This window comes from Python bivittatus, unplaced genomic scaffold (assembly GCF_059951505.1).
Source record: "Python bivittatus isolate LINGU-HERP-01145 unplaced genomic scaffold, Pbiv_v1 ctg000650_np1212, whole genome shotgun sequence".
NCBI lineage: Eukaryota > Metazoa > Chordata > Lepidosauria > Squamata > Pythonidae > Python > Python bivittatus.
In genome coordinates, this window is record NW_028277093.1 from 740,106 (window position 1) to 763,690 (window position 23,585).

The window sequence follows — 23,585 nt, forward strand, 5'->3', positions numbered from 1 at the left end:
AAGAAGCTGCCCAGAGTCACTGAGGGTGGGCGGCATATAAATTATCTAAATCTATATCTATATATCTATATCTATATCTATATATCTATCTATATCTATATCTATATCTATTATAATATATATAATATCTATATAATTCTTATTATTTTGGAATCCTGTTTGGCCGTTTCAGAGCAAAGAGGATGCATGCTCTGAGTTTTTCCCTGGGGTCGACCCTCTGCGTGTGTCATGAGGGTGAGGCAGTCTCTCAAGTAACCTGGACCCATGCCGTTTAGGGCTTTAAAGGTAATAACCAACACATTGAATTGGACCCGGAAGAAAACTGGCACCCAATGCAGCTCGCGCAGCAAAGGTGTAACATGTGCCCTCCTTGGGGCACCCAAAATTGCCTGCACGGCTGCATCTTGAACCAGCTGTAGCTTCCGGATACTCTTCAAGGGTAGCCCCATGTAGAGCGCATTGCAATAGTCTAAACGAGAGATGACCAGGGCGTGAGTGACTGACTGGAGGGCCTCCTGATCCAGGAAGGGGCGTAACTGGTGCACAACATGAAGTTGAGCAAAGGCCCTCCTGGCCACGACTGCCACCTGCTCTTCACGCAACAGTCGTGAGTCCAGGAAGACTCCCAGATTATGCACTGGGTCTGTCTAGGGTAGTGCAACCCCATCCAGAACCAACAATGGTAAACTCCCAGATATAGAGGGTCCTCCAATCCACAGCCACTCCGTCTTGCCAGGGTTCAGCTGAAGCCTGTGCACCCCATCCAGACCCCCACAGCCTCCAGGCACCGCAAAAGGATGCTCACAGCATCTCTTACCTCACCTGGGATGGAGATATATAATTGGGTATCATCTGCATATTGATGATACCTCATCCCATGGTGACGGATGACCTCACCCAGCGGTTTCATGTCGATGTAAAAAAGGAGTGGAGAGAGGACCGAACCCTGAGGCACCCCACAACGGAGGGGTCAGGGCTGGACTTCTTGCTCCCAATCAACACTGATTGGGACCAGCCCTGGAAGAAGGAGGTGAACCAGTGCAAAACTGCGCCGCCCAGCCCCAACTCCCCAAGCCGAGCCAAAAGGATACCATGGTCGATGGTACTGAAAGCCGCTGAGAGGTCAAGAAGGGCAAGGATGGATGCTTTACCCCCATCCCACTCCCGCCAGAGATCATCCACGAGTGCGACCAATGCTGTTTCCATCCATCTCTGGGCCTGAAACCTTGCTGAAAAGGGTCCATTTACACCAGTGATGCAATGGGCGATGTTAGCAGTTCGCACATGTGCACAACAACATGGTGTACTATGTGACGTCCAGGTGGCTTCCAACTGATGCCTTTTGGCAGAGGTCAGTCTGGGACTGGGACATAGATGACACCTGGCACAGGAATGGGACTGAGAAAATGTCCCACGAAACTGGGAGGGGATCTATTCTGTCTGCAGGACCAGAACCAGTAGATTAAAAGTCCAAGGAAGCAACTTCAGAGGAGGAATTTCCTGACCAGACGAGGGTTCAGCCGAGGGAACAGCCTGCCGCTTGAAGGGGGAACTCTCTTGCAGGAGAGGTCTTCAGGCAGGCAGGAGGGTCGTCTGGCAGAGGCCCAGCACATCCACGCCCTGAGCAGGGGTCGGACTGCATGACCTCTGAAGTCGCCCTCCAGGTCCCCCCTCCAGAGGTCCGGGAGCTGCCCGCAGATCCCACCAGGGGGCGCTCTCCTCGCCGCCGACTCGAAGAGCGGCACAGAGCAGGCTCCGTCTCGTCTGCCTGGCTCCGGAGCGCCGGCTGTGAGTTGCGCCCGGGAATCTGTGGGATGGGGGGCGAGCAGTTGGGTGTCCCGCGACTCAGAGCCCCCCATCTACCCGTAGGCAGAGCCTCCCCGGCCGGTTCTTGCAGAAGGAGGAGGAAAGCGTGGCTCCCCTCCAATCCTGACCCCCGGATTCCCCGAAAGGGTTTGCTGGACTAAATCCATTCGGAAATCCCCCCCATTCCTGCTCCTGGCCTGCGCATGCAAGAGATCCCACCCTGGAGGGGGGGAGGGAGGGAGGGAAAGAGTGGGGCGGAGGGTAGGAAGCCTAAAAGAACAATCTGCTCACGTTGTGCGTAACCCAGGTTTGCTTCCCAGCATTTCTAGCAAACGAGAATCTGGGAAAGGGGATTTCCTGCCTGGCGCTCTCCACCAAACGGTCTTGTTTCAAGCTCTTTTGGAAGGAGGTTGAAAGGTCCAATTCTGTGCCTCAAATGTCTTGATGGTTGGGCTGGAAAGACACCCGAGACTTTTTCCATTGCCAGTGGAGCTGAGCTGCACCAAAACGAGGGCTGGTGTTCTCTGGGAAGTGGGGAGGTAGGGAGGGACAGACAGACAGACGTTGCACTGAGCCTGAAACATCTCTTGATTTGTCCCCCCTCCAAACTGTTACTTTGCCTTGATTTTGATGATGCAATCAGTTACTAAGTGAGAACAGTCTGTGTAATTGCTGAAGTTTGCTTTCCTTTCCACCTCAGATGCCAAAGCTGGAGGCCACTTGAGAGCTGAATGGCTTCAAAACTTCTCCCGGGCTCTCTGTGCAGTTCATGCAGATCCTAGGACTGAAAAGACCTTTGGAGGCCCAGGAGATCCGCAGGCCCCTTCTGGATCTGTGTCAGGGAACGGACCGAACATGGACGCAAACCAGCCAGTGTGCGAGGGAGTGGGAAAAGGCCGTGCTGCTGCTCAGCCCGGGAGCTGTGGGGAGGTCTGGGCAGGAACCGGGCAGAGGGTCCTGGAGGAGGAAGCCCTCAGCTCTGAGATCCAGCACTGGCGCTTCAGGAACAGTCCCTTTCAGGAGGCCGAGGGGCCACGAGAGCTTTGCAGCCGCCTTCACCATCTTTGCTGGGGGTGGCTGCAGCCAGAGAAACACACCAAGGCCCAGATGTTAGACCGAGTGATCTTGGAGCAGTTTCTGGCTGTCCTGCCCACGGAGATGCAGCGCTGGGTGCGGGAGTGCCGGGCGGAGACCAGCTCCCAGGCGGTGGCCCTGGCTGAAGGCTTCCTCCTGAACTGGGCAGAGAAGGAGCACGAAGGGTGCCAGGTGAGAGATGCTCATCTTGGGAAATATGAATGGATCTTAATGTGCTTGAATTGTTACATGTCTCCCTAACAGAGTTTCTGGAATTAATGATACAACAAGATATGTAGAGATCATTAGGGAAATTGTTCCTGTGTTCTTCCAGAGGACGTATTTTGAGAAATTGTTCCATTGTCCTCTTCCATCCCCACTGATGGACAGAGGGCGTGCAATATTGTGGGCAAAAAATGAAAATCCAGTTCTTCTTATGTTCTGTTCTCTTAACTCCTCTTCTTTGCCTGTATTTCAGGTTCTGTGGTCCTTCCTGGAAGTGAGCACTAATTGTCCTGAGGAAAGGGTGGATCCTGAAAATCCCACTCAGGAGTCGTGTCTCAGAGAGATCTCCAAGGAGGAAGGTCAACATCAGGATGCCTCACTAGGTAAGGGAAGATCCTTCTATGGGGTTGGAGGTTTTCCAGAGAGATTCTACTTATTCTTAATTCTCTGTATCTTCTCATGTCTAATTGTTGGACTTACTAAGGTGACCCAAGAGGAAAGACTTAACTCTCCCTCTTCAAGCTAGAAGGCTTAATTCCCACAAAGGAAGTCCTTCCTTTTAGTCATGCACAACCTTCAGATGATTCCAGTCTGACCTCTTCTGGGGAATGCCGTGGGTTGCATTCTGACTGCTCCATCCTGAGATACTTCCCTTTGTTCTCAGAGATGGGGAGGGGAGCAACCTGTCTTTGGCCTTTCTTGATAATTTCTAGTAAATTCTCACACATGTCCCTGCTGGATCATCTCTGATACCATCCCTCCTTGCAGGCATGTTCCTGGGGTGCCAGAATTTCATCAGTTGCCCATCCACGTGGAACTAAAGTGCCGTGGTTGAGCGAATGCTTTGCTTGCCAAGCGTATACTTCTTTGCTCATTCCTGCCCAAAAGGCTAGGAGAGAGGTCCAATTGGAATTTGTTTCCCAGTGTGTGGTGGGGCTGTGGTCTTCTCTTCTTTTATTCTTGGCTCTTGGCTATTCTATAGGCTGTATGGAGCCTATAGAAGGCACTGAACGCAGAGGGTAGGACTGACGGACTGAGGTTTCCTTTGTTGGATTGGAAGAAGTCTTAAGTCATGCCTTCAAGCTAGAAAAGACAGAGTTTATCCCTTTCCTGTCAGCTCCATTTCTGGTGACAACCACAAAGCTTCTTCCATCCCGTCTCTCTTCTTCCCAGGGAACAAAATGGAGTCACTGTTATTCACAAGATCGTGTCCTTGTACTGGTGGAACTGAAAGAGTGGCTGGACCTCCAGCTCAGGTAGGACGGAAAAGATCAGGGGCTAATATGGGGCAGCAGTTGGAGACCTCCAGTTACATTTGGGGCCTCAGTGTATGATACTGCTGTTCCTGAGCGACACAGGACAGGGAATTTAGGATTCGGGTTAGTGATCAGTCACACTCAGCTTATCTCTCCTGTTTCTGTTTTGGAAATGTATTCATTTCTTTTGTGGCTACATACTGTGTGCGTGTGCCTTCGGGTCAGTTTTTTGACTCCTGGGGACTGCCTGGACCAGTCCCTGCAGTTTTCTTGGCAAGGTTTTTCGCAAGTATTGCCCTTGCCTGCTTCCTAGAGCTGAGAGGGAGTGACTGGCCCAAAGTCACCCAGTTGGCTTCATATCTAAGGTGGGACTAGAACTTGCAGTCTCCCTGTGTCTAGCCTGATGCCTGTAACCACTACACCAAACTGGCTCTTGGTTACATACTGCTGGACTCAAAAAATGACCCCCAGCAGTTAACACTATAAAACAAAAACCAATAAAACAAAACTAACAGGCAAAACAATGATCTCCTCTGGAACATTACCATATTTGATCATTTTTGGTAGGTCAGTAATGAGGCTGTCAACCTAATTTGCAAAAATACAGTGGGATAAAAGATCTACACTGAGAGTTATTCCTTCTTTTCAAAAAGTTCAGAGCTTTCTGGAGGATAAGGAGGTTTACAATAAAGGGTAAAGACCGAAGACACCCGACTCCAGCTTGGCTTTTAACAACTGCATCCATATTGGTTTTACAGAAGTGGTTTCGTATATACTCTTCCTAGCTTTTTCAACTGTTTTGTCTAGGAAAGACAAGAAGCAGAAATTGGTTTGCGTATCACCTACATCTTGATGGCATCCCCACAGATTGCTGGATGAGACTTCCCAGCATCTTCGTGAACGTGCCAAGTATGAGCAAGATTGGTTTTCAGAGAACCCCAAAGGCCATTTGGCTACCATGTCAGATAGAAATCCCCACTACCTCCTGCAAATTATTTATTAATCACATTTATATGGTCACCCATCTCACAAGAAGCGACTCTGCGTGGTGTATGACAATCAATAAAACAACAAATATAAAAAATAATCATTATAAAAATATAGAAAGTCATATTAGAAATGAACACTATAAAAAATTTAAAATATACAAATCAAGTGGAGAGTAAAAAAAATCAACCACAATGGAATCATCTAAGAATGTCTCAGGTTTCCTGGGACACTCAGGCCTGATGACATAACCAGGTCTTGAGGGACTTCCAAAATGATTACAGCGATGGCACTAACCTGATGGTGGTGTGCCTAAGGCCCCATCTGCCCCTTGATCAAGAGGCTTGCCTAAATACACTCCCTTGACACTGAAGGTCAACAGAATCCATCAAGGTGATACAACTTGCCCTAATTGGCTGTCATCTATAGGCTCAGAACTCTGACCATTTTATCATGTAACATATTGAGTCCATGTCCAATCAAGTATTATAATTGTGCTTTTAGGATTTGCAGATTAAAGGAGGTCTTGCAAATTCTTCTCAAATCTGTTAACAGGGATCCTTCCTCATTCAGGGTCCTGTATCCTTTGAGGAGGTTGCCGTTCATTTCACCAGTGAAGAGTGGTCGCTGCTGGATTCCAGCCAAAAAGCCCTGCATCGAGAAGTCATGTTGGAGACGTCTAGGAGTGTGGCCTCTTTAGGTGAAGGATCCTTTGGAGGAAAATTAAGTCAGAGTGGGAAGTGACTAGATGGTTTTCCGTTATTTACAGCTTAGGAGATCTGTGCAGGTCTTGCTAAAATGATTTTTCTCTTTCCCTCTTACCTTAATTCCAGTCCACAGCCAGTCTTCTGAGTACCACAGTTTCATTTAGAAGAAAGAGATCAGTCTGGTGACCAGTCAATCTGGAAAGGGCCAGTCAGTCTGAAAAGGCAGTCTTGGGATCTTCTTTGGGGCCTGTGTCAATACTGCAGAGCTACTGGGAAGATAAATAGGGAGGGGATGTTCTTGCATATGTCACTTGTCCTAATCAACACTATATTTTCTCTTACAATGATATTGCAGTGACATGCGTGTTGTGGCACTGGATGCAACTTAGGTGCATCACACGTAACACAAGTGCGTATGCCACATCATGATGTCAAGACCTGGGCTGCAGGGCATTGCATTGGTTGTTGTTATTTTGTCTTATGATCTTGTTTTCAATTGTTGTTAACCACCAAGAATCACATGAGATGAGCAGCCGTGCCAATCTTTTCAATTAATAAATAGCATTCATGCTATAATTTCCCCTTTTGCTCCTCCTGCAGATGCCCAGGAATAGATACAGGCTAGGGAATAGCATGGGGTAGCAAACTGTACGTTGTAGAGTTTTCTGATTTCTTTTCCTTTTGTTTCAACAGTTGATGAGGAGGTGAATGAAAATTACCATGAACCAAGTGTAGTGCCATCGAATATAATCAAAACTGAAATACCAGAAGAGACTTCTGCAAATAATTGGGGAAGGAGGAGATATGAGAAAAGGCAATCTTACAACTGGAGAGCAAAATCCACTCTTGAATGTGCGGAAATGGATCACTTCCTGACCCAACGTGATTCCAAAGAAAACAGTGTGGGAAAGTGTCAAAAAAGTGGGGAAATACTCCAAGCAAAATCCAATTTCAGTAACCACTGCAAAATTGGAAAGAGCTTCAGCAATAATAATAACACTACTCCCCATAAAATGATCCACATGAGGGAGAAGCCCTATAAATGTGTGGACTGTGGAAAGAGCTTTAGGTGGAGTGGTTATCTAACCGCCCATAAAAGGATCCATTCAGGGGAAAAACCCTATAAGTGCATGGACTGTGGAAAAAGCTTCAGTATGAACAGTTCCCTAATTTCTCATAAAAGTATCCATACGGGAGAGAAACCCTATAAATGCGTAGAGTGTGGAAAGAGCTTCAGGAAAAACAGTGTCCTTACTTCCCATAAAAGGGTCCACACAGGAGAAAAACCATATAAATGCCTGGAGTGTGGAAAAAGCTTCAGCAGCAGCAGCTATCTAACCTCCCATAAAAGGATCCACACAGGGGAAAAACCCTATAAATGTATAGAATGTGGAAAAAGCTTCAGTTTGAACAGTTCCTTTACTTCTCATAAAAGGATCCATACAGGAGAGAAACCCTATAAATGCACGGAGTGTGTAAAGAGTTTCAGCAGCAGCAGTTCCCTTACTTGCCATAAAAGGATCCATTCAGGGCTGAAACCTTATATATGCAATGAATGTGGAAAGAGTTTTATTTCAAGCAGCTGCCTTACTAAACACATTTGGATCCACACAGGGGAGAAACTATATCAATGCACGGACTGTGGGAAGAGCTTCAGGTTGAAAGGTAACCTAACTTCCCATAAAAGGATGCATACAGGGGAGAAACCCTATAAATGCATGGACTGTGGAAAAAGCTTCAGTATGCACAGTTCCCTTACTTCTCATAAAAGGATCCATACAGGAGAGAAACCGTTTAAATGCATAGAATGTGGAAAGAGCTTCAGCAAAAGCTGTTACCTTACTTCCCATAAAAAGAGCCATACAGGGGAGAAACCATAGAACTGCTCTGGATGTGGAAACATTTTTTGTGAGAACAGGATCCTTCTTATAACAGGAACCACAAAGGGGAGAAAAAAAATATAAATGCATGGTGTGGAAAGAACTTCCTGTGGAGCAATCAACTTACTTCCCATAAAAGGACCCATAAAATGGGGAGATGCCTTTAGGGACTGAAGTGTCCTGAATTCCTATAAAAGGATCCACTGTGATATGAAACCGTATAAAGGTACAGAACCTAAAGAGAGTCAGTTTGTTGAGTTGCCTTATTTCCCATAAAAGGATCTGCTCTAAGGATTCAGTAAGTACAAGGATCCTGTGGAAAGAGGTTGAGAAGACCAGTCCTTCTTTTGGAGGATCGCCATAGAAGAAACAGAATAAATGTATGGATTATGGAAAGAGCTCCCCAGGATAGATTTCTTAATACCAGAGGTATTGCCTAGTCAATTAGGTCTGGCTCACGAGAATCTCTTATTAAATTGTCCCACTCATTACGTCAAAGCCTCTCAAAACCTCTGCCTGGTCAAGCTGCCTTATCTAGGCAGAAGCAACATCTGAAGGAAGTCCGAGAGCTGCCATATGTAAGCAAAGCAAAGCAAAATGTTTTTGTGCATTTGAGTATTTTAGCTCTAACTGTATTGAAAATACCAGCCTTTCTTAAATGTGTATGTAAGTATCTAAGCTGTTGATTCTTTTTTTCATGTAACCCGATGTGCATAGCTCTGGTTCATCAGTGAAAATTCTCCCAAATGTTTATATGTACATGCCCATTTTGTTTACCCAGCTGAAAGCAGAAGTGTAGCCAGTGAGTTTGATTGTAGCTGTTGCCTCTATGCTTTAAAAGTGCTTTTATCAATCCAACCATATGAGCAATATTTTTTTTTAAAGGAGGGAGTTCAGTCAAGCTATTTCTCTCTCTGTCTTCATTTCTCTGAGTAAAGCCTCCAAAGCCTTTTATCATCAGTACCATTCAGCTCAAGGGAAACCTTCATGGGATTTTTTTTTCTGTGAGTTTTACATTCCCAAACCACTGCATTCCCACTTTCTCAAGATTTTCAATGTCACTTTAGTGCCACTGTATCATTTTATGATATCAAGGTGATCAGAAAGGTCAATCCTATTTGAAATTTTAGGGGACTACGGCATTGTAAATTTGAGAAATTTCGTCTTACTGACATGATTGTGACTCTCGGTGCTTTTTATCTTAATACAGCTTTTAAAAAAACGTTTCAGTATATCCTGATTATTAATTATATTTCTCATTTTAAAGGGTTAATAACACGTTTGGCCTTTGAGCGGCCGCCAAGGATTTGCTTAGTCAGTCGTTTCCTTCTTACATCTGCGGTTTCCGCGGGGAGCGCCAGGCGGGGGCTCCCTCTGCCCTCCTCCTCTTCCCACGGCCGGAGCCCTGCGGAGAGGCCTGGGCCGAGCGGGGAAGCAGCCGAAGGCGCCCAGGCAGCTCCCGCGGCCAACGGGAGGCCGCAGCCGGGTCTCCCAGTCCAGGCCGACCCTCTCACTGCTCCGCCACATGGCGGCTTCGTCTGAGGGAGAGCCAAGGCTGAGGCGCCCGGCAGAGGAGCGGGCCGCCCGACGCGGCGGCTCCCTTCCCGCCCAAACCTGACAGGCGCTCCTCGCCCGCCATTGGCTCGCCAGGGTCACGGGGCCAGCGGGCTCGGCGCCCCGCCCCCAGCAGCCCTTCCCGCGCCCCGCCTTCCCCCCGCCCCCACCACCCCAGGACGCCCGCCGCCCAGAGCCTGCGGGGCCACGGCGGAGGGGCACTGGGCATGCGCGCGCCCTCGGGGCCGCGGCCGGGAGGGAGGCGGGGCGGCGCCCGACGCCTGGCCGCTCTAGGACTCGGCGCTCGCTCGCTCGCTGTAACCCCTCGGTCTCCGGGGTCGAGGGGTGGGAGAAACGTCTCTGCCCGCCTTGACGTATCCTCACGTGCAGCCAGAAGCACATCTCGCGGATTGAACGTGGCCATTAGGACCGGTGGCAGCATCTGGGGGACCCTCGGGCAAAAGGCGCGCCCCGAAGGGGAAAGAGGCGGCGGTCCGGGCAGCGCCCGCCCGCTGCCGCCTGGCGGAGGCCGATCTGCCCCGCGCGTCCTGCCCGGAGCGGGGTGGGCCTGGGCGGGCTCCGAGGTCCCCTCCAGGCCCCCCCCGAGGCCCGGCGCTGCCCGCGGGTTTTGCAGGTTGCGCGTTTGCACAATGAGGCTCTGGAGGATCTCCGAGTGGCTTCCACTGATGCGCAAACGGCGGATCTCTCTGCACTCAGAGGGCGCCTGGCCCGTGAACGGGGCTGAGGAAATGGCCCAGGAAACCTCGAGGGGAAATATTTAATCTCCCTGCAGGAGTAGATTAAAAGTCCAAGAAGCAACTTCGGAGGAGGAATGTCCTGACCAGACGAGGGTTCAGCCGAGGGAAGGGGAGCTCCCTCGCAGGAGAGGCCTGCAGGCAGGCAGGCAGGCAGGCAGGCAGGCAGGAGGGCCGTCTGGCCGAGGCCCAGCAGTCCACGCCCTGAGCGGGGGTCGGGCTGGATGGCCTCTGAGGGGCCCACGCCGTCCCGTTTCAGAGGCCTTGGCGCGGCCCGCAGGCCCCGCCAGGGGGCGCTCTCCTCGCCACCGAGCGCCACTGCGCATGCTCCGCCCCGACTGCCTGGCTCGGGAGGACCGGCTGTGAGTTGCGCCCTGGCAATCTGGGGGGCGGGCGGGCAGGAGGGGGTCAGAGCCTTCCCTGGAGGGGGCCCTACCTCTCTCCCATCCATAGGTAGAGCCTCCCCGGGCGTTTCCTGCAGCGGGAGGGGGAGAGCGCGGCTCACCTCCAAGCAGCCCAGGAGCCGGTGGCGAGAGGGGGGGACCCAGGACTCCCCGAAAGGGTTTGCTGGATTCTGAATCCCGAGGCTTGGGGGGAGGGGGAGACCCCCCCCCATTCCTGCTCCTGGCCTGTGCATGCAACAGGTCCCACCCTGGGGGGTGGGAGGGAGATAAAGCTGGGCTGCTCCGCTGCCTTTGTTCCTAGGATCACCTGGTGGATCACCTGGTGGTGCTTCCCTCCTTCCCTTCCCTTCCCTTCCCTTCCCTTCCCTTCCCTTCCCTTCCCTTCCCTTCCCTGGGACATCTGGGAAGGGTCCGCACTGGGTGGTAGGGAGAAGATGAGAAAGGCTTGTCTTTTCAAACTGTAGTGGAAAACCAGAAAGAGTTGGTGGGGGAGGAATCCGGGGGGCGGGGAGGAAGCCTAAAGGAACAACCTGCTCACATTGGGCATAAGCCAGGTCTGCTTCCCAGCATTTCTAGCAAAAGAGAATCTGGGAAAGGGGATTTCCTGCCTGGTGCTCCTCCACCCTCTGCAAACGCTCCCATTTCAAGCGTTGGGGGGGGTTGGAAAGGTCCAATTCTGTGCCTCAAATGTTCTTGCTGATGGGGCTGGAAAGACCCCCAAGAATTCTGCTGCCAGCGCAGCTGAGTTACACTTCCACAGAAGACCCTTCCCAAAATGAGGGCGGGGGGACAAGAGACAGTGGGAGGGAGGGAGTGCCCCTGAAACCATGCTGTTACTTTGCACTGATTTGTGCTATATCCCAAGGGTGTGTCAGTACATAGTGTACAACTTTGAGTTGGTGGATGTGGGACCAGTATGTCAGCTTGCAAGATAGTCTGCAGTTTGGAGACCCAGAGGGTCGTGGGAGCATTCGTGGGGTAAAGTAAAGCTTGGCTTTGCTTGGCTTCATGGCCCACGTGTGCCTGAACTGACTGGGATGGTCCTTACCATTGGCAGACAGTGCTGCCTGAGGCACGCGTGCAAGTAGGGCTGGAACCCCAGCCTGCAACCTCTCTACCATATTGCGAGGCCGTCTGAGATGGCCTTAACTCTGCAAAGCCAGATGAGTGGCCGAGATGTTGCAGCTTGGAACGGAAGAGGAATAAACAGGAACAGGCCAGAATTAAGCCGCCTAGAGTCACTTGCATAGTGAGATGGGTGGCATATACAAATTTGAAAAATAAATACATAAATAAATAAAATTAATGATACGAGAGAAAGAAAACAATTACGTTGTGTGTCGGTGAAACTAAGGGAAAGAGAGAAAACGGAACGGATCCGTATAAAGGTGGTCAGATCTCACGGAATGGAGTTGATGCAGGGAAGCGAAGGTGCAGTTCTGATTGTGAACGTAAAGGCTAAAATATACGGCAGAGAAGTACGCACTTGTATCAGCGGCTGGCGACGGTTGTACGTTTTGCTCCACGGAATGGTGAAAATGGAAGAACTGGAGATAGATGGAACTGAGCATTATTTTGATGGGAGCATCAAGAACAGGATTTGGGAAAAATGGATAGGGGGAGAAAGAGTGTAAGCAGAAGCGTTGCATGGAAAAAGTATTAGGACATGAGTACTTCAGAGATTGGTATGGGACCTAAGTGATGTATTGAAGGGTGGACATTTATTTATTTTTTAAATGTTACTTTATCAAATTTAGCAGCCCCTGGAGTGCAGATGACGGGGCGGCTTTCAGTTTAAAAAATAGAAAATAAAACCAAGGAAAAGAACCGTGCACCTCCAGGAGAAAAAAAGTGCTGCAGCTTGCTATAAATGTTTGTGTCCAAGAAAAAAGAAGTTCAAGGAGAAGAAGAAGGCAGAGATGGTGGATGTTTCAAAATGGTCGAGAGCCGTTAGGGTTAGAGCAGTCTTGTCCAAACTTGGCCACTTTAAGATGAGTAGACTTCGGGAATTCTGGGAGTTGAAGTCCACTCATCTTAAAGTGGCCACATTTGGACAACACTGGGTTAGAGGGTATAACTGGAGAAATGTTAAGATACAGATGCAGTTTGTGAGCAGCTGTGTAATTTAATTTAATGTGTGGTTGAAGGTGGCGGCCTTGCCTGATGCCTGGAAGATGCTCCTGTTATTCCTCTCTACAGAGGGAAAGTTAGGAAGTGTGAGGGGGATTGGCTTGCTAAGCATGTCTGGGGAGGACTTTGGTATTATTCAGATTGAAACGGTACAAGAGGTGACAATAAGAGAAATCTGGCAAATACAGGACAGCGTGATGGATTGGTAGGAATGTATAGTTTGTCAACAATCAAAGGAGCATAAATGTCTTAGCCTGTGTTTTTCTTTTCCTCCTCTGATAGCTAAGCTGGAAACATCTTGTCTGGTGTCCAAAAGGGCTCAGAAATAAGGCTCAATGGCTTGGTGAGACTCACCCAAGGCCTCCTCCTGAAGTTCAGGTCTTATGATTGAAAAGACCTTTGTGGATCCAGGAGATCCCTTGGCCCCATTTGGGCTTGTACTGAAGAACAAAGGGAAAATGGAGTCAAAACACCGAGCAGCTGAGAAAGCTGGAAAAAGGAGCCGTCGGGGAACCTGGGCACGAATCGGGCAGAAGATCCTGAAGGACGAAACCATCAGTTCAGAGGTCCAGCGCTGGAGCTTCAGGAATGTCCACTACCAAGAGGCCAAGGGGCCACGAGAGCTTTGCAGCCGCCTCCATCGCCTTTGCCGTCGGTGGTTGCAGCCAGAAAGACACACCAAGGCCCAGATGTTGGATCTGGTGCTCCTGGAGCAGTTCCTGGTCCTCCTGCCCACAGAAATGGAACACTGGGTGCGGGAGTGTGGAGCAGAGACCAGTTCCCAGGCGGTGGCCCTGGCCGAGGGCTTCCTCCTGAGCCAGGCGGAGGAGAAGAGGCAGGAAGAGCTGCAGGTGAGAACATCATCTTAAGACCTCTAAAGGGACATTAGGAAAGGTAATGTTTGAATTCTTAAATATTTTCTGAGCTTAAAGGCTGTGAAGTTGTGGGCAGAAACGAAAAAGCTGTTTCTCCCTGTGCTGTTCCCTTCATTCCTCTCCTTTTTTCCTGCCCGGTGTTAAAGATTCTGGAGATGGTCACTGAACATCCCATGAGAAGGAGAGACCTGTCAGATCCCCCTCAGGAGCTGCTTCCCAGGGGTATCTCCCGGAAAGAGCAAAGTCGGGACACCTCTCGAGGTAAGGGGGGGTTCCTTCCAAGCCAGGTGAAGTTCCCCAGAGAGCTTGTAGCTTGCTCTTCTTTGGTGGATCCTCTTGGGTGTGGTCTCACCCCATGTTGTACTAATGGTGCTGTTTCACGATTCTGCTTCCACTGTTTTTGTCTCCCTCACAGGGAACCGAACAATGTCCATGGTCTTTGTGGGAGCGTCTCCTCCTTCTGCTGGAGCTGAAAGAGCAGCTAGATCTCCACCTCAGGTAGCAGCTGACTTCCTTAGCGTCCAGCCAGACAGTGGCTTCAACCATGAACAGCTTCCTGGGAATCCAGTGAGAAGCAGAAAGTGGGTTGTGTTTCATCTGCTTGTTGATGGCAGCCACACAGATCCCTGGATGGGCTCTCCCAAACTCTCACGAAGGTGTTGCGTTTGGGCAACATTGGGGGCTGGTCCCACAGGCCATGGGCTGAAATGTCAGACAGGACCTCCCCACCCCCCACCCTCCCGGTACCTCTGCCTGCAAACACTGGGAAGAACTGGAGCCACTGATGGGTGGGGGTCCGAGGCCCATCTTCCAATGAATCTAGAAGGAAACTTGGGTTGCTTTCACCGAACAGCCCTGAAATTCCTGCTGAAACAATCAAGTTGATAAAATAGGCTGTAAATGTCTGTCAGTCTCTGTCAATTTTCTTGCAAAAAATGTCTGTTTAATTCATTGCAAAGCTCTGTTTTTAGGATTTGTGAACTAATAGGGAGGGAATTTGTGGATCCTTCTTGGGCTTCTCTGTTAATCAGGAGTGTTGGTTTCCTCTTTCAGGGCCTCGTGTCCTTCGAAGAGGTGGCCGTGTATTTCTCCGAGGAGGAGTGGGCTCAGCTGGATCCCCACCAAAAGGCCCTCCATGGGGAAGTCATGCTGGAAAACTCCAGGACTGTGGCCTCACTGGGTAAGGGCCCCTCTGTGCTGTGAATTTAAGTATTTGGGTGACCCAAACTATAGTCAGAAATCACGAGCCCAAATCATGGTGAGTCCCATGTCTGGTATAAGGAGAAAGAAAAATGATAGGTTTAGCATGATGTCTGTTTCTGTCAGGGAATGTATCTATGGGGAGGAGGGTGATGTGGGAGATCGAGGCTAACAGGAAGGAGGGGGTGCACTCCAGGAGGGGGGAGGAGGCAAGAGGCAGCGTAGTCTGCAGGGGGAGCGTGAGAAGCGAAAGAGGTTCAGGGTAGCCACTCCCTAGAATCCCACAGGATAGATCCACTAGTTGCTGTAGTACACATTTAGTCTGGCAAGATTTGGTCTATATGGTGTAAGCAAATAAAGGAACTGGACTTGACTGGACTGTTTTGCCGTTGTTCTTGGGCTGGGCCTGACAATTTCCTTTCAAAATACAAACCTTTGAAGACTTTTTTCCTTCCACATTTCTCTTTCCAAATTTTCTTTATAACTTTGCTCTTCATGAATTGCTAGTATTGTTAGTACAAAATTTTGTTGGGACATTCACCTCCTAAATGGGAAGCCAATCTGGCATTTGTGTAAATAAAAAAAACAGATTGTCTATTGTCTTTTGTAAAACCTATTAAAAAGCATTAAGATAAGGAATCTTTTTAATACGGTACAGAAGGTCTTCTCTTGTCTGTGATGCCTATTAAAGAACAGGGGTTGGGAATAGTAAAATATCAAGTTTTACACGTTCTTCCTTTGCCTTTAGGTTCTGTTGTTTTCTCATCATCAACAGTCTTTTCTCACAGCCTTATTTATTTAATTTGTATGCTTGTTCTTTCTTCCAAAGGAACTCAAAGAACCTTTCCCCTTACTCCACGCAAACGAATGAACACAGGAGGCAAACCGTATAAATGCATGGAATGTGGGAAGATCTTCAGCAAGAGCAGTAATCTCACTTCCCACAAAAGAATCCACACAGGGGAGAAGCCATATACATGCTTAGAGTGCGGAAAGAGCTTCAGTCGGAGCAGTAGTTTTTCGGCGCATAAAAGGATCCATACAGGAGAGAAACCGTATGAGTGTATGGAGTGCGGCAAGCGATTCAGTGAGAGCAGTCACCTTATTGCGCATAAAAGGATCCACACGGGGGAAAAACCCTACGAATGTATAGAATGTGGAAAGAGCTTCAGTCAGAGCAGTAGCTTTGCTGCACATAGAAGGATCCATACAGGGGAGAAACCGTATAAATGTATAGAGTGTGGAAAGAGTTTCAATACAAGCACTCACCTTACTTCTCATAAAAGGATCCACACAGGAGAAAAACCGTACAAATGCCTGGAGTGTGGAAAGAGCTTCAGTGAAAATGGGGCTCTTACTTCTCATAAGAGGATCCACACAGGGGAGAAACCTTACAAATGCCTGGAGTGTGGAAAGTGCTTCAGCCAGAGCAGTTCCTTTACTCTTCATAAAAAGAGGCATAAAGGAGAGACGCCATATATATGCATCAAGTGGTGAAAAAACTTCGTGGTCTGTAGTTCCTTTACTTCACATAAGAGGATCTGCAAAGGAGAGAAATGTTTTGAATGCATGGAGTTTGGAAAACCTATCAGTCAAAACAGTCTTTTTACTTCACATCCATGAACCTACAGAAGGGGATCTCGTAGATAACCACAGCCATTTTTTTTTTTTAGCAGAGAGCGATACTTGTGGTGTGGTAAAGCTGTATTACAAAAAATGGGTGGGACCAGGATAAATAATCTAAATTTTATTTTATTTCTTTTACCTTTGAATTCAATTAAAATCAAATTAATTAAACATTGCTAGTATGATTACTTGCAAATCACATACTTATCTTATTTCCCTCTTTTGACATACTCCAAATCAAAATTTGGTGACAGCTTTTGGAGGAAATCGGGGAGGGGGGACATTTTGGGGATCCGTGTGGTCCAGACCCTGCACTCAGGTATAACAGCACAGAAAGTGGAAAGCATCACTGAAGGCATAAAAAACTAACCCGAGGGAGCAGTTTTTGAATGCTTGGTGTGTTGTCTGGTTGAGACTTTAGCTGAGGCTGCAATTCATGTTTAGTGCTTCCAGAATAATCTGGAACTATACCCTGTTCTGACTTGTGCCATAGTTCTGAATGCTTTCTAAACAGATCAGCTCATGGTTAACTGCCATGACTCTTCAGACCTCCAAACCATAGAGACAGGTGGCACGAATGACAGCAAGTGAAATAATTTATAAACCATGTAAAGTCTTGTATCTTGTTGGAAGAACGTTACAATGATGACTTCAAGAGAATAAACCCCTGGAAGGTGCAGAGGTACTGTTGGAGGGCACAGGGGAGAGATGCTACTAGGTTTCCATGGCCATCAACAGTCCTGGGGAAAAAAGTGAAGATTTGAGGGGTTTACTACCAAGGATTTACAAAAATCAAAACCACAGAGTGGGGCCGTAGGAGAAGTTTGGTGGTGATCTGAAAAAGAAAAAGAATGCATTCAAGAGATAGAAAGGACTAATTCTAAAGCTCAGAGGTTAGTGAAAGATGCTTAAAAAATTCAAAAAGCTTTTTCAGATCTTTTAACAAGAAAAGAAAGGAAGCAACGCATATATTAATCGTTCAAAGAAGAAGACAGAAGGCAACAGATAAAAGACAACAAAAATATTTTTTCTGCTTTCCGAAGAAGGGAAGAGGATTCTAGGAGCTAAGAACAAGTCCATCTTACACAGATGTCTGGGAAAGTTTGGAACAAAAATGGAGCACTAAGCATCTAGAAGACAATGAAGTGATTACTGGAAGCCATTGTGGAGTTGTCAGAAAAATCAACAACCATGCAATTAAAGCAGGAAAAACTGCAACTTGGCAGAATTGAAATCACCCCCACACAGTGACAACTGACCGATATTTGAAAATACTCTGTAATGATCTAAACATCTGGAGGAAAAATCAGTACTGGTGAGAGTGGAAAAGACTGGCGTGGTGGGAAAAGACAAAATTAATAGCACATCTGAATGATCAAACCTATAGATCAGTCCTTGGCATTGATGCTTTGAAGATTCTAGAGCAGATTGTAAAGGATCGATCTGTGGCACTTTGAAAAAGAAGTGGTGTTTACTAGAAGTTTACTAGCATAGATTTGTCAGAAACAAGTCTTGCCTGACCAACCTTCCCTCATTTTTGGATTGGGTAACTTCTGTAATAGACTGTGGGAATGCTTTAGATCTAATATAACTTGGTTTCAGCAAAGCACTTGACAGGGTAGCCAATGACATTCTAAGTATCAAGTTAATTAAGTGTGGTTGGAATGACATGACAATTATGTGGATGCATAATGGCTCAAAACTTTTACTCAGAACATGCTCAACAGTTCTTCATTAAACTGGAGGAAGGTAATAGGGTACTACAATGTGAAACTTGGGCCTTGTTTAATATTTTCATCATTAATTCAACTGAAGATTAAGAGGGATTGTTTATCAAATTTTAAGATAAAAGTAACCATAGAAATAAGTAGAAAATAATACAAGAGACCAGTAGAGGTTTCTTTAAAAGGAATTGATCGCACATGACAATTTCTTGACTTTGCTATAAGCTATGACTAAAGCAAGCAGAAGATAAAATTGTCAAGTGTTCTATTAGTTTCATGTTTCTATAGCTCCCATTTTTTCTTCCTCTTTTGTGCAAAACAAAGGGGTTTTGTTCCTTAAGGGCCAGTGGTGAATTACAACTGGGCATTTTTTGAAAAACTGGCTGGAGTTTGTCAAAGGAGGCTGGGGGTAAATGAAGTTGTGGTATTATGCAAGTATGGAATTGTGCCTGAGAATAATCTTCCTCTAAGAGTGCTATGGAACCAAGTCACAATTTTTATTACGATCAAAGATCAGCATATCTCTGAAGGAACATTCCCCTCGTCTCCCTGATTTCAAATGGCCTTTTTGTCAGTATATAGGAGTCTTCCTGTTTGCTGCCAGGAAGAGAACAAAATCATGGAAAGGTTCCTCTTGATTCGAACCTCGGACAGAGATTATTAAGAGAACGCAGCTTGAGAAAGAAGAGCCTGAGGATAAAGAACATAAGGCAAAGGCAACAAGCTGACCAGCTCACAATCCTATTAGTAGGTTAGGGCTGCCAGACTTGGTTTGCAAAATTGCAGATGACCACTAAATGTCAACAAAAGATAGAGAAAAACAACTTGGCTGCAATCAAGTGCATGGACGTTTGTGTCCCAGATCTGGTAACCAACAACAGAGTTCTGGCACAAGGCTTTTTTCAGAGAGAGGGGAAACAAAACTAGCATTTTGTAATGAGCAGATCAGGACTTGAGTGGAAGAGTATCGAAGTGAATCAGCAAACCTTCCTTCGAGGCCAGTCTCTTAGTAATTGTGCTCTAGTTCAGATATCACCAAGCTGGGAGGAGCTGTTCTCAAACAGTTTGCTCTTTTACTGTCATCAACAGGAGAAATAACCAGTTTATGAGCCTTTCCTGCAGAAAACTCAGATTTGCTGCTTCTGTTCTCTGTCACTGCCATCCCCTGCTTTCCCCCATAGTAAAGAGTGACAAAATCTGGTAGATGTAGTGTGCCTCGGACCTGTCTGTCCCCAGATGATGTCCAAAGAGGGGAAAATGCAGCACAGCTCGGTTTGTCTTAAGCCTGTTTCACTCCTGGGCCGGGGACAAGACGAAGAGGCAACGTCATGGAGATACTGCAGGAAAGAGGCGGTCATGTTTGTACCATGGTACAATTGGGAAAGGGCAAAAGAGGAGAATGCAGAAGAGATTATAACATATCCAAGTAATTAAATCAGTATGAAAGGTAACGGTTGTAAAATACTTTCTCTCGTCGACATTCTTCCACCTACTGGTCTTGCAGCGATCTAAAGATGTTCTAGGACTTGATGAACCACTTTAAGCTGTAAAGACATAATTGAAGTGTTGGGTTCACTGTCAGGCAAAACTTCCAGTAATACCTTTTATCACTCGTTCTGTAATTTTTTTTCTGATACAAGACAATGGCTTTGAAAGTGTCCAGGAACCCCCAAGGCTGGAAGGAGTGCTGATGAAGATCCAGAATTGCTCTGCTGGGCTTTCAAAGTGTCAAAGTGATAAATGGTGAAAAAGAAGTATGTTATCCATCTGTGCATTGATATCTGTATGTATCTGTATGATATCTGTATGTACAATATCTGTATGTACGAGTTAATGTACTAATGTGGAAAGGGGTTGGACCACCTGGAAGAGGAAGATTTAGTACACTTTTTCCATAGCAAAATCTGCTGTATCTCCAGAGTCTCTCCAGATTGGGGTGGGTTATAAAAGGGTGGAGACTCCAAAATCAAAGGCCAGCCAACCAAAAGCATCATAGTGGGGTACCATTTTGTTTTAATAAAAATTCAAGTTGGTCTTTGATACGATATAGATCTGTCTCTTTTTTTCCAAATTCCAGTTCCTCAAATTCATTGGGGAAAATGAAAATAATTCAGGACTTTGGTGGGATTTTAATCCAAACTGAGCAGGGACCCTGATCAGCAGAGGTGTCTAGAGGCAAATGAAATGAAAGTTGTGCAGTCAAGACACAAACTCCACCCCTTTTGAACAAGAGTCATGACCTCACATTCATTTACATAATGGGTGGAGCTTACTCATAAGCCTCTTTTCATCAGGTTGTCAAAAGTTTGAGACCAATTAAAATATTCCTAGGGTATAGTATTAAAAAGGAATGGTATACTGTCATTCTTTCTTACCCAACTTTAGTCCCAGCGAAAACATTAGCTTTATTAATCTGGGTTCATGCAAATTTATCATTTTAGGGGGTCAAAGGTCAACAACTAGTTTCAAGCCACAATCCCAATGCAAATCTGCATTGAACAGAAGGAACCCAGAATAATGAGTCTGCTAATTTCTTGCTGGATTGAACTAGAATATTGTAGTTCTATTGATTCAGCTTCTGGAACCAGAAAGGCTGAAATATTCCTAAATATTGCCATTTCGGATTACCATCTCCTCTCTTGCATAGGCTGGCTGGTTTGTCCCTAAGCTATCACCAGCACTCATTTCTTGCTTTTTTAACCCCCCACATCTCCAACCGGAGAGCCAATTTGGTGTAGTGATTAAGCTGCCAGGCTAGATAGTGGGAGACTGAGTTCCAGTCCTGCCTTAGGCACAAAGCCAGCTGGGTGACCTTGGGCCAGTCACTCCCTCTCAGCCCTGGGAAGCAGGCCATGGCAAACCACTTCCGAAATCTCGCCAAGAAAACTGCAGGGACTTGTTCAGGCAGTCACCAGGAGTCAACACTGATTTGAAGGCACAAAAAAGGGGGGAAAAACCATCTCCATCTAGCCAACCATGACTGATCTCAAAAGAATAATGAAGGCTACTCCTAGGTATTGCCTGGATGGGAGACCACAAGGAAGTCCTGGCATTAGTCTCAGACATTAAAAACCATCCTGAGAGGAGGCAAACCAGTTTCGTATTGAGCCAAGAAAACTCTGTGGCTGGATCCATTAAGTCAGCAAGAGTCAGCTCAAAGGAGACTACGACATAAAAAAAAATAGTTTTGTTTTACTTCATGGTGTCAAGTCCACAAAGTCCAAACCCCAATCCAGAAGAATTCTCAGGAAACCAGGCCTGGTTCAGATAAATGCTCCTTTATTGGTTGGTACATGCAACTTGAAGCAAAGCATTGCTAAAACTAAAGCCCACGTAAATTTCCCTCTACTTTTCCCTTCTTGCCCCCCTTCTATTTTGGCGCCTGATGTCTTTCTCACTGAATTGTGGCCTTGCAAATTCCTCCTTCTGATAACACCGTTTCTTCCTGGCCTTCAGGGCACCACCGGTTTTGTCTGCTTTCATGCCTTGTTACAAATGCCCATATCAAAGTAAGCAACTATCAATATCAAAGCTATACCCCAAGCACACCTATTAGCTACTGTCTCCCCCCTTGTTACAAATGGCAGAATCAAAGCAAGCAAATTCCTATTGACTACTATAGCTATTAAGTCAGTCCTCTTGTGATTAACATTTGACTGATGCAGGTTCTGACACATGGGCTGCAAGGTATCTTTACTTATTATGTAGGTGCCTCTCCCTCTTCCTTCCCATTTCTGTTGTTGGGTACTTTGCATTATGCCCAGTCTGGGCTGCAAAACGTCAGGCAGCCACTAGATGGCACAATGCATCTCTCGTTGTCCTCTAGAGCTATTTCTCAGCCTGGACAACTTTAAGATGGGTGGACTTCAACTCCCAGAATTTTGGTACCCAACGTGCTGGCTGGGGAATTCTGGGAGTTGAAGTCTACACATCCTAAAGTTGTCCAGGTTGAGAAACACTGCTCTAGAGCCCAGATTTGGTAACCCCACGTGGATCACGCAAGGCAGAAGGGAGGAAAAGGTATGTTATCTAGAGTTTTGTGCCTCTCCCCCCACCAATAAATTGAGCCTCCCTCAAAGACAGGGATGCTGCTGGAAGTTTTTCTGGAAAGGAGAGAATAAATCTTTGCTTGGAAAAGGCAAACGTTGCAAAATAGCTGAAGCCCTCCAGAAGGTGCTTCCTGAAAGAGCAAAAGTGTCCACGGGGAGTGGGTCGAAAAGGTCAGTATGGTGGCCACAATGATGTGATCAAAGCCCCATCAATTATTTATTTATTTGTTTATTTATTAGATTTATATAGCTGCCAATCTTGGAAATGTGACTCTTGGCAGTGTGCAATAAAACAACCAGTTAAAACAATTAAAATATCAATTAAAAACAATGAAACACAAATATAATAAATAAATAATGTAATATAATATAAAACATATCAATGCATGTTAAAAAGGGTTGGGCCTTTGATCATATGGTTGTGGCCACCATATTGACTTTTTTGACCCTCTCTCTGCAGACACCCCTATTAAAAAGGAAGATTCCATCAAAACAAACTTCAAGGACATGTTTGTATAACCTCTTGGCCAAAGTACAAGAGTGACTTGCCTGAAACTTCCTAGCCTAGCTTCTCCTGGTGGTCTCCCATCTCAGTCCTAACCAGCCCGGACACCACTTAGTTAAACTTCTGGGTCTGCCTTCGAGACGTTGACTCCTGGCGACTGCCTGGGTCTGTCCTGCAGTTCTGGGCAGGGGCCAAAGTCTCTTAAGGGGCTAAAATCTCATAAGAATAAACAACGTTTGTGTGGTTTGCACGTCTGGACGCGAGTTTGCGTATTCTCCCACATATGCATTTTGATTTATGTATTTATTTATTAAGCAAACTTACATCGCTGCCCATCTACCCAAAGGAACTCTGGCTGTGAACAAAATGAAAACGCAATAAAGTAAAACGACCACTGAAAACGATAAACCCCACATCTTTGTTTTGCTTTTGTGTTGGTTTTTTTGTTATATTTTAAAATGATGTTATATTTTAAAACGGTTTTGTTGCGCACCGTTCCTTGAATCGTTTTTTGAAATACAAAGAGAGACAGAAGGAGAAAATGGGGACAGAGACCATGCTAGCCACCATCAGGACAAATCAATCTTTCTCAACCTTGGCAACTTTACGACGTGTGGACTTCAACTCCCAGAATTCCCCAGCCAGCATGCTGGGTTACGTGACAGCTTCCAAAGTCATTTTAGTACCACGAGGGGGCGCTATCTGCGCCCTGGTGGTGCGAAAGCAGAACTGAGCAGGCACTGAAAATTGGAAACCGCCCCCGGGAGCTCTTAGCCTTGCCTCTCTAGGGCGCCGGACTCACTCGTTTTAACCCTTCGGTTACGCCCC

At 46.8% G+C, this 23,585-nt stretch overlaps 2 protein-coding genes and 1 long non-coding RNA gene across 4 annotated transcripts; 2 read left to right on the top strand and 1 right to left on the bottom strand.

The window, feature by feature from the left end:
* The first annotated feature begins 1,806 nt into the window (after positions 1-1,806).
* Positions 1,807-9,120, top strand: LOC103051953 (zinc finger protein 202-like). 2 transcript variants are annotated; one of them, XM_088151349.1, is made up of 6 exons: positions 1,807-1,953; positions 2,507-3,072; positions 3,359-3,488; positions 4,279-4,361; positions 5,904-6,048; positions 6,749-9,120. In XM_088151349.1, the coding sequence occupies exons 1-6, from the start codon at positions 1,815-1,817 to the stop codon at positions 7,933-7,935; spliced, it is 2,250 nt and encodes a 749-aa protein (XP_088007475.1). In that variant the 5' UTR covers positions 1,807-1,814; the 3' UTR covers positions 7,936-9,120. The 2 variants fall into 2 exon arrangements, with proteins under 2 accessions (XP_088007475.1, XP_088007476.1); XM_088151350.1 differs by lacking the exon at positions 5,904-6,048 and having other exon boundaries at positions 6,749-6,887.
* LOC148214458 (uncharacterized) lies at positions 5,933-9,577 on the bottom strand. The gene is made up of 3 exons (XR_015798061.1): positions 9,270-9,577; positions 6,171-6,324; positions 5,933-6,058 (listed from the first exon to the last, which is right to left on the bottom strand). It is a non-coding gene; the product is annotated as an uncharacterized LOC148214458 (long non-coding RNA).
* Positions 9,578-9,776: 199 nt separating this feature from the next.
* LOC103058915 (zinc finger protein 500-like) lies at positions 9,777-20,243 on the top strand. The gene is made up of 5 exons (XM_088151424.1): positions 9,777-13,629; positions 13,800-13,914; positions 14,069-14,151; positions 14,707-14,833; positions 15,683-20,243. The coding sequence occupies exons 1-5, from the start codon at positions 13,162-13,164 to the stop codon at positions 16,348-16,350; spliced, it is 1,461 nt and encodes a 486-aa protein (XP_088007550.1). The 5' UTR covers positions 9,777-13,161; the 3' UTR covers positions 16,351-20,243.
* The last annotated feature ends 3,342 nt before the right edge of the window (positions 20,244-23,585 follow it).

Coding starts and splice junctions, on each gene's coding strand:
- LOC103058915 (XM_088151424.1), top strand. CDS start 13,162: ATGATTGAAAAGACCTTTGTGGATCCAGGAGATCCCTTGGCCCCATTT. Junction 14,152..14,706: donor CAGCTAGATCTCCACCTCAG/GTAGCAGCTGAC, acceptor TTCCTCTTTCAG/GGCCTCGTGTCCTTCGAAGA. Junction 14,834..15,682: donor CAGGACTGTGGCCTCACTGG/GTAAGGGCCCCT, acceptor TTTCTTCCAAAG/GAACTCAAAGAACCTTTCCC.
- LOC103051953 (XM_088151349.1), top strand. CDS start 1,815: ATGGGGGGCGAGCAGTTGGGTGTCCCGCGACTCAGAGCCCCCCATCTA. Junction 3,073..3,358: donor AGGAGCACGAAGGGTGCCAG/GTGAGAGATGCT, acceptor CCTGTATTTCAG/GTTCTGTGGTCCTTCCTGGA. Junction 3,489..4,278: donor ACATCAGGATGCCTCACTAG/GTAAGGGAAGAT, acceptor TCTTCTTCCCAG/GGAACAAAATGGAGTCACTG.